Raw genomic sequence first — 11343 nt, 5'->3', positions numbered from 1 at the left:
TGGATCCGTTTGTTTTATGTCTGGCGACGGGCAGGTTTTCAGACACATGAGAAGTTCTCTCGGGACACGGTCGTTCGACTGCAATAAGACAAAGTGCGATATTACATTACGGGTAAACACGAGAGTAAACACAAACACGTTTCAAGTTAAGCTTCCCTCTGATTACAAGTGGGGTCACAGTAAGTTCGAACTGTGTTTGTTTTTAGTCTGGAAGGGCATCAGTGCTAAGTGTATATTCTGTTCATTTTTCTCGAACTCAAAGGTGACTCACTGGCATAACAATGCGTTAAACAGACAAACAAAAATGACAACTTGTGAAGAAAAACATCATGTGATTTGTTGTCACATGGCTTGGTTAATTCCTTAGACCAATATTGTCTGTAGAGTGTTTCATGCGGACCTTTTTGCATTCATTAATTTTAACTTAAAGTTCTAGAGCATGTTTTCTTTCCAACGTCTAGACTGAGAGCATGTTTTCTTTCCAACGAACGCTGTTTATGCCACGTTTCCCTTATAAATCATTATCTTGTTTTTGCGCCCTCGTTAATTTGAGGTTGCCACGTCCCCCACCCCATCTCCCGTTTCTCGCCAAGCAAACTGTATAACAAAGTACACACAAACAAAGAGAAGACAAACAAAAGTTTCGCGGGCTTCTCAATGAAAAGTTGTACCGCGCAGGCGCAGTACGGGTCAATAGGGGTCAACCGGAGTCAATCAAAAAGTTTTTGTTCACATGATTCTTCCGGAACTGCGGCGTGCACAAGTTTCCAGAACTTCGCCAACAGTCAATGTTACGTCTTCTCAAGCCCGATCAGCACCACATGAAGGTATGGACGGCCCGTCGATGGTCCCAGAATCGTCTCTGTTTGTCGCCTTTCTGTCGTTTTCTCGCTATTTTTGTAGCAAGCTTGTTGCAAGTTTCTTTGTCTGTGGTTTCAAGAGGGGCGACCATTATGTCCCGAAGTATAGGCGGGAAACTCTAGCCCCACTTTCCCCACAAAGAACAAGTTACCCATCGGCGACTAAGTTACATCTAAAGTCCCCAAACTTGCGTGTAAACTGTTTTTGTATCCCCAAGTGTCCGTATTTGGCCGAGGAAGAGGGGGATGAGGAAGAATTCGCGAGAAATGTAGGGTATTCCGGACGACAGCTGGCGAGCTGGGCAGCCCCTCCATAATAGCTTGAGTACACGGTGTGGCCGGGGCCTGGCCTGGACTCATTCAACCGTCACCAAAAACTTCTCTCAAGTGTTTTCGAGCTCTCCCCAACACGGACTCTACCAAAAGAAGTACTCAATCGCCGTCAGAAAAGCACCGTAAGAGTTGGAAGTGTTCCTAGAAGTCTGGACGAACTTCTGTGAAAAGTTCACGAACTGTTTTGTGGGTGTATTTTTGTAACGAAGGGTGTTGGCTAAGGTTGGGTGGTCCGGTCCGAATGGGATCGACTCTTTGCATAATAAACCCTTTTGGGCACTTTCGTCCCAGGACGGTACAAAGGATTCTTTAGTAAGTTTTGAGTAACAGAGCCAGGAGCCTTCTGTTACCAGCGAGAAAAAAGTTTTGGGACGAGTTTTTCCAGTGGGGCACGGGTAGAAGAAAGTTCACACCTCGTTGTTACCTCATCCCTTCTCGCCGTAAATTAATGGCCGGGACGCCGATAACTCGCGAAGTGGGGATGAATCACTCGCCAAACTTGTCTACTGCGTAGCGTTTGGAGGGCGTGTTAGTGCCCTGTCGCACGAAAATCGTCCTCAAAGTTATCAGAACTTCACGGGTACAAAAGACGTTACCGTTTGCTAAACTTCCCACACCCCAGGTCACGCGAGTAGGCCCGACACACGCCGGAACTAGCTCCGCCCAAAGTTTTTGGTTCTCACCAGTTTTTGTGGAACAATCAACAGAAACTGCGTCTTTGTTCCTTTATTGTTTTCAGAGTACAATGATTAATTAGCGAAAAGGCTCTGCCCTCCCCCCTTTGGAAAGTTGGACAAGTCACTGTGCGTGTGTAATCGGTAGTGGGGCCGGATTTGGTGCCGCAAGCCAAACCTCTGGTGAGGTCATCCTGTGAAATCTTATACGTGGCACATGTTTACTTGTTGTTCTGCCTTGGATTCGTTCGTGTTTCTTCTTAACTCGGAAAATACCTCTGAATTGTGAAGTTCACAGCCACGTTTGACGAAAAATATTTGTTGTTGCCGCTGCTGATACTTGAGACGACGTACTGTACTTTGTGAGAAATTTTCCTAAAGTTTTATTATTGTTTTGTCTGGCTTCTCTGTCAGAACGCTTGGCCCAGTTTCTCGGACAGCGCCACAGTCAGACTCAAACTTCAAAGACTTTTCTTTGTTGAAGGATTCCTCTCAATCAATGGCTTACTTATTTGCTGTTGCTGAATATTTACTTTTCAGTTTCCATGGTTTCTTCATTTGTAACACTTACTGTCCTTTTCTTGATTAACTTCTAAACTTTCGAGTTACCTCTGCTAGCTCCCAACAGAAAGTTTTTAATTCTTTGTAAACCTTTTATCAGTTTCTTGAATTCATGTCGACACAGTTGTGAACTTCCCCTTGAGTCATTGAGATTAGTGACAAACAAAACACAATGCAGTTTTGTTTGTAGCAGCAAGTCTGAACAGAGTCTACCAAGTTCTGACATGTTCCTTGTCTCAACTTCTCAACTATTTCTGTGGGAGGAGCAGAGATCTCAATTTCAACTCCCAGATGCTTTTCAAGCAGTTGATTTACCATTCATTCCCATGATTCTTCATTTGTGCACAAATTGATGACTTGAGTCTTTGTCTTTCCCTTCTGCATTTCTAGCCGACCTTTCCCAAATAGGAGAGCAGGGGGTCACCCTAGCACTTCCCCTAAATGCTTGACATTCAGTCTCGTGTTTACTCTATTTTTAGTCATGAGGGCTGGCTCTATCCAGAGGCCTACCACACGTAGTCGGGCAAACTCCAGAAAACTTCAGTCTCCGCTGAAGGCAACAAGTCCGCAGCGACCAACAACGAAACTGACCAACGGAGGTACCAGTTGCGGAGAGTGGGAGATAAAGACAAAAGACGTTTGTTTGAATCTTTGTTTCTAGAGGCTATTAGAGTACTTTGGAAGTGTGCCTACAACTAGAGATTAGGTCACCCTGCAAGAATGCCAAACTTTTAAAACACTCTCTCTGCTCCCAAGTAACTTTGCCAGATAACTAACACAGTAGAGATCAACACAAATAACCCTTATTAAAATCACTAATACACGCTTTCACACCTAATGTTTTGTACTAATAAAGTTTTACTAAACTTTAAAAAGATACTTGTTAGTTGTTTCACAGACTTAATAAATGTTGCAGAAGACTTGGATTATTTGTCTACCACTTCAGTCTCCAATCTCATGCGAGTTGACCCACCCTGCATTACAAACATGGAGGTCGGTCACACTCGGTGACGCAGTTTGCAGAAGTCTGTCTTGTTTCTCCGAAGCACCCACACCCCACATTCTTGTTGGGTTTTGTTTGTAAAAACAATGGAAAGTTTTAATGTGATTCCTGAAGGCATGTCGGTGTTATCTGTGACATGTCAGAGTGAGGGAGGATATCTGCCTCACACACAGCTATGTAGGGCTGATAACAACTTTTTGGGGGGGACCAAATAAAGTGACAACAGTGTTTGTTTTATGTGGACTTGCCACATTCTTGCCACAACTGTCTGTACAACATGCACTGTACCCAGAAAGGGGACAACCTGGCAATGTTGGAGGCAACTTGCAAAAAGTAAAGTACTAACAACTTTCTAACCTCCTGATGTTGGTTGTTATGGTTTGTGTGCAACTGTTGCCTGCTGCATCTCATGAACATCCGTCAATATGTGTTGTTTACACTCTGAAATGGGTACGGGACAAAGAGGTAACAACAACCTTGTAAGAAAGGTCACACTTAAAAATGGCGAATGAGATCATCCAGTGATATTTATCTGTATCTTTGTTGAATACGTGATGCGTGTATTTTCACTGCGCTACAAGAGAAAACTTTGTTTCCATGTTTGGAGGGCGACAGTTAACTTTGGACTCGGGCCCGAAGTTGACTCAAGTTTCCCTGAATGTAAGGCATTCTTGCAAAGCATCATGGGAAGGGGGGACTTAGAGTACAATCAAAATATTGCCATCTGTTACATGTATTTTTTCAAAACAAAGGATCTCTGCACAACCTCCTCAGCTCTGCACACAAGGTAGAAATGTGTGTTCACACAGACAGCGTTTTGGACTGTCTGATAGGTTACAACAGGCACTGGGGAAAAATTTAAGGTATCTGAAGGGTCATGGTAGAGTTCCAACTTAAATGTCCCTGGGTGACCAAGCGACGTGGGTTCAAAAGTTTAACTTCCCCTATCCTTACAACACCTCAAATATTTGACAACTTTGACAGATAATTTACTATGATCTCAGAGTTGTGTTCATTTCTTGGTTTTAGTTATTGCCACAAAATGCTATAGTTTATTCAAACAGAAATTATGTCAAAACTTGGTTAAACTTTTATCAACGACGAGTGACAAAACATGAAAGTTTGTTTCTTTCCCTGTTTATCGGTGAGTTTCATGTTCTCTAGGACTTCTGTTTGAGTTCAGAATTGGCCGCCATGGTCACAAATTACTCGGCGAGGCGGAGCGCCTAGGCGACAAAGAATTGTCCCCTTCACGTGTTTGTCATGCATTAATAGTAAGTATGCAGAATAAAGGAAAAGTTTTGGTAATGGGGATCTGTTTGAACTGGGCGGAACGATTAGGAAGTGTGTGGACTTTGTTTGTGCTGGTAAGTTTTCCACCGCAACATATGTTTCCATTTTTAGAGGGGAAAGTGTTGCAAACTTTCTTGCTTGAACTCGGGAAGGGGCAGTACAGTTTGCAGTGGTGAGTTACAGCATGTGCTGTGCATTTAAGTATCAAGTAAAAGCTGAAAAATTGTAGGCAGTGTAGTATATTGAGCACTGGTTGAATGTTGTTGTTTTTGAAACTGTTTTTCTCACAATGTAAACTTTGAATCGGCTGAAATAATGTTCTTCGTTGTATTATAACATGTAATTTCACTATGCTGTAGAAGTTAAGAAATGGAGCAGTGGCTTGTAATTCACAACAAAGTTGTCCAAGTTTCTTTGTTTTTGGTCACTGCTTTCACCATAAATATTAGGCATTTTTAAAGCACTTACACTAAAAGCCCAACAACTATATGGACTAAGCTCAAACAAATGGCAGTTTCAAACAAATTGCTCACTCTCCCACAAGATAATTTGCGTAGTTTGACCTGGAATTTTTGAAGCTTCTGTCTCAGTTTGCCCCGGGAGCAAAAGTGTTTTCAAAGGACATTTTTGTTCTTGTCCTGTGGAGTATACTTTTGTAGCTGGACTGTCTCATTGTTGTGGCGACTGCAGCAAACAAAGGGTCGGCCATGTGATCAAGGATGGATAGTCTTGTGCCTGTATGTTGCCTGTCTTCCTTCATGCTTCACAAAGAGAATTCCTTGGAATGCTGGACATAAAATAGTATGCATGCAGTGATAAGTCAATAGTGTGTGAAGCAAATTTAGCTGACTTGTTTCCCACGAGTACAGTATAGGCTGTACCTATTGTCCCTTTTGTTTGTGAGCTAACAGTCTAAAGTTTGTTGGCCTTATCTGAATTTTGATAAAACAGAGATTTCTGATAAATCTAGCAAAGTAATGAAATCTCAAATGCATTAGTCAATGATACATTGTTCTTTTGTTTGTGATCAACTGTAAATTGTTTCAGACTTTATTGAAAGAAGTGAATATTGTTGTATACATATCTTGTATACACAGCAGGGCAGATAGCACTGTGTATCAAAGAAAAGTTTTATGAACTACTTAAAGATCCTAGTTAGTTGATGTTCATTGGGGAAGGTAACTACTGACTGCCACACAATTTCAAGCATGTTTGTTATGACACTTTTGTTTTGAATTATCTCTTCTTACAAAGATGTATATAATTCAGGAAATTGTAAAATTTGAAAGCGAATGAATACAAAGTGACAGTATATATGTTTAGTTCATACTGATTTCCAAGTTGCCAAAGAAATTTGGCAGTGAGTTTTAGAAAGGCCTTTGTGTCTACCTGTGCCATATGGTTCTGAAACCATGCTTGAACAAAGGAACAATTTTAGACACACCTGTTGTGGACTGTACCAAATCTTCAAAGGGAGGGACAATGTAGTTGTGGACTTTGGAGAGTCTTATTTTACTTGAAAATTTAATAACGAATTGTTATTTCACTTTGAAATGCTATATGATAGATTGCAGAACTTGGTGGCTTGTAAGCCTGTTCATTGTACAACTTGGTTCTTGTGAAAGAAGCCCAGTGTTTGTCACGACTTACAAACTTCCGCTGAAGTTTCACTGTATTTGCCAGGGGGTGGCCTGTTTAAATATTTATAAGACAATTTAGTTGATTGTTGAAAATGTTGACGTCACACTCATTGTGTACATTTTAGCCTCCATAGTAACTGGTGGTAATGTGGAGAAGTTGTGTATAGTACAACTTTATGAGTGACAGGTATAGTTTTATTGTGGTGACAGGTTGTCAAGTTTTGTATCAGTATATACTTGTATCTCATCCTCAAATTCTACCTATTGAAGCAACTTGTGTAATACTGTATGCTTTTTGGCAATTAGTCATATCATATGTTTTGGTCTTCAACCTTTATAAATTATTCAGCCATAAAGCTGCCTATGTCGGTGTGTCTGATACAAACAAAGGAATTAAAACATGCTTTAAAAAGAGCTGGTTGCTTAGGAACATTTTAAACAGCGGAACATATGTTGATGCTTACTATAACATATAAAGAAACAGAAATTGAATACTTCTGTTGATGTTGGAGTATAAAAGTTTTCTGTCTGAATTATGTGTTCCGTGTTACTTCCCACAAAGGTGTGGCGTAAGGAGAGGACATGTCATGCGCCATTGTGAGTCGTTTACAAAAGGTCCTGTATCCTCTTTTTGTGTGGGACTATTAATAATTTAGAAGTTGGGAGGTCAGAAAAGTTTTGAATGCAGTTTTGCCGTCGCGGGGTGCGGGTACCGTCGGCCGTTTTCTTTGTGTGAGACGACTCTAAAGGCAAGTTGATGTATTTCACTCAGGGATCGCTTCAGGAGTTTTGAAGGTAATCTTCTGATCTTTAAACAAGCGTTAACGAGATACTTGTTTGAAATAACTGTAGGGCATAGTGTTGCCCCGTGACCTTTAATGTGCATGTATACATAGCTTGGTTCTTTGTTCGTGTCATAACTATTTTTGTCATTGTTTGCCCAATTCCAAACTAGAAATGGTCCAAATGATTACAGATTTCCTGTTTTTTCATGACACCAACTTACTATAAACTGCCTGCTTGGGTGTTAAATGCTTTATGGACTCTAAATGAAGTTTGTTGTGTCGGCATTGTCCTGAGAATGGAATGATAACAACAGTGGGGGTAATGAGGTGTTAATGTTGTTGATGTATGCATTGAACAGGGGCCAGGGTGGCTGAAATACAAAAATGGCAATAAGGGTGAATTTTAGCAATACTGTAACCATTCAGATGTTTCACATAGTTGTAGAACATTCCAATGTTTTGCTTACAGATGTTTCCTAGTTTTGTGTGTAGTTCTGTTTGTTTTTCTGTCAAGTCCTTTTGTTCCCAGTCGAACAAAAACTTTGGTAGAACACCTCACATTCACAAAGGTGGTTGTACACAATAATTTCTTTTCATATTAATTTGGCATATTTCGCATTCCAACTATGTTTTTGTAAACTCCAGGACATGCAAAGAGTTTTGAATGAACTATGTTAAAAGAAAGGGTTATAACTTGAATTTATTTTAAGGTAAGTGTCTTTATCAGGTCTCTTAGTTACCTTATCTTTTGCCGGACCATTTTGGTCTATCTACTATCTCTGGATTACTGTCCTGTACTTACTCTTAAGCCTCTGCACAAGCAAAGTAACTGCTACGACCAGGCACAGTAACCATCATGGGCACTATTCTGGAAAAATGTGAAATTGGAATATAATTTTGAAACATAAACGTGGGAATATCATTTTGTGTTTAAGTCTCTTGGTATTTCTTGGAGGGACGATGGTTGTATAACTGAGTCTAAAAGAGTGATACCTGTGAATGTGATCAGGTTCAATAAGACCTAGGAAGCTTGATGATTGCTGTCATCACTGTACATTGGGTCTTTTTCTTCCATGGCAGAAAACTTTCACAAAGCACCGTCTTTAATAAGAAAACATGCTGTAGTACTGACTCGTTCAATGATTCATGAAAAAACAAGTTTTCCATTGTGGGTGGATATGTGGTAGTGTAGACAGCTGTGCAGTCTTGAAGCATGTTTTGAAAGACACAAATATGCACAAAAGTACATTTCTTTTGGACTATATTACAGTCAGACAAAGATCATGACTTGTTTCCATTCATGTTGTATCTATTTAAGCAAACTAAAATCCTAAAAGCTTGTAAAAAGTTCTACATATTCGGATATTTTACTGTAATTTACAGTATCACATGACTCGGCTGGAGAGAGAAAAGTTGTAAAATAGACCTTCATAGGTTTATCTCTTTCTCCTTGACCTTTGTCCTCTGGACATAATTACCTAGAAGGTTTTTGTTTGTAGAAGTGCCCTGTGGGTAGTGTAGCCATCTGTTGGGAGAAATGACCTTGACGCTTATGTGTGGAACTCTTTCTTCAATTTCCTGTTTTACTGGTTTCTAGAAAGATCAAAGAACCTTCAGGAAGGTGATCATGATGAAATTAGTGTTCTGTTCATGCTTGGTGTAATCTTTAATCTCCTTGGTGTAATTCACGACTTGCAAAGTTAGCCTCTACATGTCTGAAATGGGTTGTTGGAAAATTATAGAAATTTGCCTAATTTCTGTTATTCTCTAACAACCCATGAGTGCAAAGTGTCATTTGAAAAATTGAAAAAAAATTCATTAACAAAAAGCTCTGAAGTAGGAAGAAGAGCTGTTTTGTTACTGTGGCCAAGACAATGGAAGTTTTTTAATTCTACTAAGTACCCCCAAGGCCTTTGTTCCCAGCCTAAAACTTTCATCTGCATTTTGCGGAATTAATTTCAGCCGTCATTCTACTCATGCAAATCCCTTAATTGGAAAATATTCATGCCATTTAATCTGCTTTGTGGAAAGTTTCTGGAAGCCTTTGTTGCAGGTGACCCACTGAAAGAACCTGAAAATGTGATCATTTGTCCACTTTTCATTCACAAAAGGAGAGATGAACTTCTATATTGTATCAATTGGTTCACAAAGTTGTGAAAAGTTTGTCATTAGTACCTTTGCAGTGCCAGTCAAAACTCAACTCAATCTCAAACACTGAGGTGAAGGTAGTAGGGGTTTTGTAAAACTTGTTTGGCCAATCTTTTCTATAGAAGAATTTATATTCTAATTGTTTTTTTTTTCTTGACTTCAGAGGGTAGTTTGACTTGTGTGCTTTTAGCACAGTTGCTATGTGGTTGTTACTAGTTTGACAGGAGTCCCCTGTTGATGTGTAATGGTCTGTCCCTAATCAATCAGTTGGTGGCTACTGTGTGTGTTAATTCTACCCAGCCAAGGCGTGACCCCCTTATTTGGGCAAAAAAAGTTAGAATCACAGCTGAGGTCTTTCTCACATGTTTGCCATGGAAACAAGGATGTTTCTCTTGGCTGTGCCTTCTAATGTCTTTACTAAGCTCAGGGATAAACTATTTTGCATAGGACTGAATCAATGGCAGATTTGCCACACAAAGACTGTTTGTTTTCCAGAGAAAGTACACAGAGTTCAGAATTTTATTTCCCCTTTCTGTAAATGGTTCTCCACCTGTTCCTCTTGTCGTTATTGACAGATGCACGGCCAACTCCTTTTGGACCTAAAACAAAATAGAGCCGTCCAAATTTCTTGTCCAACAAATATCAAACTGCAGTATTTACCTTTTATTTCAGAAGTGATATATTCTGAACAAAGTTGTAATTTTGGATCTGTCTTGATTAATGTTTTAGTAGCTGTGATATGAATATAAAGAGAACTCTACCATGTCAGACCCTTTTCTAAAGTTAGATGGTACGACCCAACTTCCCCAACTTCTTTGGTGACCCTGTGAGTGTGACAGGCCACACATGTGGACACATGCTAGGTCTGTGGTTTACATTTGGTGTCTCACAAAACTTCTGCTGAAACTTTGGGCCTTCTAACTACTCTCAATGGTGAGTTTGAAATTCTCTGTGTAGCTGGTGTCTGTTATATCTCAAGCTTAGCTCTATCGTCGAGAGTTGTTAGCCTTGTCTTTTGACCCTGCAAACTCAAGTGGGGCAAAAACTTTCTGGAATTTGTTGACCTCGACTTTAATGCCCCTCCCTGGCATATTTTACTTGATTTGAAGGGGTAAACTCCCAACCAACCCAACCAAAGAACTGGTTTGACTTGTTGTGTTCAGCATTGCAGCCTGGTTGGAAACTTGTGTACTGTGTAAGTTACTATGTTTAAAACTTGGAAACAGTAGCGGTATGACATTTGATCTGGGTGTTGTGAAAGGCCATGAGAAGCAACATTTGCTAGTTAGAATTTTCCCACAAGCATATAACAACGGGTCAAAACTTCTTTCCCAGGTCCTACTTCCTTGCAAAAGTTTGGGTGTTGTGGCGTGTTGTGTTTGGCAGATATAGTTGAAGACTTCCTGTCTACTGGGAAAGTTTGTAACTTGCGCTGGAGTGTGCTCAAACTTTAGCTGTGACAAGAGTGGCATTCCAGGGATTCACAACCTATTTTGGGGGTGGCTGCAGGACCCAGAAACAAGACCGGTTTAGCAGTTGAATGATGATTTTTTTCCCCTTCAACTTGTGTATGAAGTCAACTTGAAAGCTCTTGAAAGTTGAGGTAATGTCTGTATTCTTTTTCAGAAAATGGTATAAAAGCTATGTTGCATGTGCTTTGACAAGTAATACTTGTGGGCTGTGGTGATCACCAAGTAAGGCTGCCAGCTGCAATAACCAAAGCTCATTGGTTAAATAGAAGTAGGTGACCTCTGTGGGATATGGGACATGTGGAACTTCCTGTGGGACAGGAGGTGGACTGATTCAAACTTTTTCCTCTCAGATCTCTATCCTCTCTAGTCTAAACCATCCAAGGGGAGAACATCTCGTGTACATGTCTGATCAACATGTGTTACATTATAACGTTGGTTTGTTTATCTGCAGTTTAAAACTTACAGAGGTATAAAATTGGAGAATGGAAATTATTATTATTTACTAAGCTGTAAGTTGTTTTGGTAGTGCATATACCAGGTTATAATGACGCAGATAGGGAGTGCCTACGAACTT

General features: G+C 40.2%; 1 protein-coding gene across 11 annotated transcripts in view; it reads left to right on the top strand.

The window, feature by feature from the left end:
• The first annotated feature begins 702 nt into the window (after positions 1–702).
• Positions 703–11343, top strand: part of LOC109480935 (myelin transcription factor 1-like) — a 38258-nt gene continuing 27617 nt past the window's right edge. For 8 of the 11 annotated variants that reach the window (XM_019783337.1, XM_019783334.1, XM_019783340.1 and 5 more), the window contains exons 1-2: positions 703–827; positions 2908–3065. In XM_019783337.1, the coding sequence (XP_019638896.1) occupies positions 734–827; positions 2908–3065 (252 nt within the window). In that variant the 5' untranslated portion in view covers positions 703–733. Of the gene's footprint in view, positions 828–1619; positions 2051–2907; positions 3066–10126; positions 10231–11343 lie in introns of those variants that run through there. The other 3 variants (XM_019783341.1, XM_019783342.1, XM_019783344.1) reach the window with 3 other exon arrangements.

The sequence above is a fragment of the Branchiostoma belcheri genome, unplaced genomic scaffold (assembly GCF_001625305.1).
Source record: "Branchiostoma belcheri isolate BF01 breed outbred unplaced genomic scaffold, Haploidv18h27 scaffold53, whole genome shotgun sequence".
Lineage (NCBI taxonomy): Eukaryota > Metazoa > Chordata > Leptocardii > Amphioxiformes > Branchiostomatidae > Branchiostoma > Branchiostoma belcheri.
This window is presented reverse-complemented; position numbering and strand designations above follow the sequence as displayed.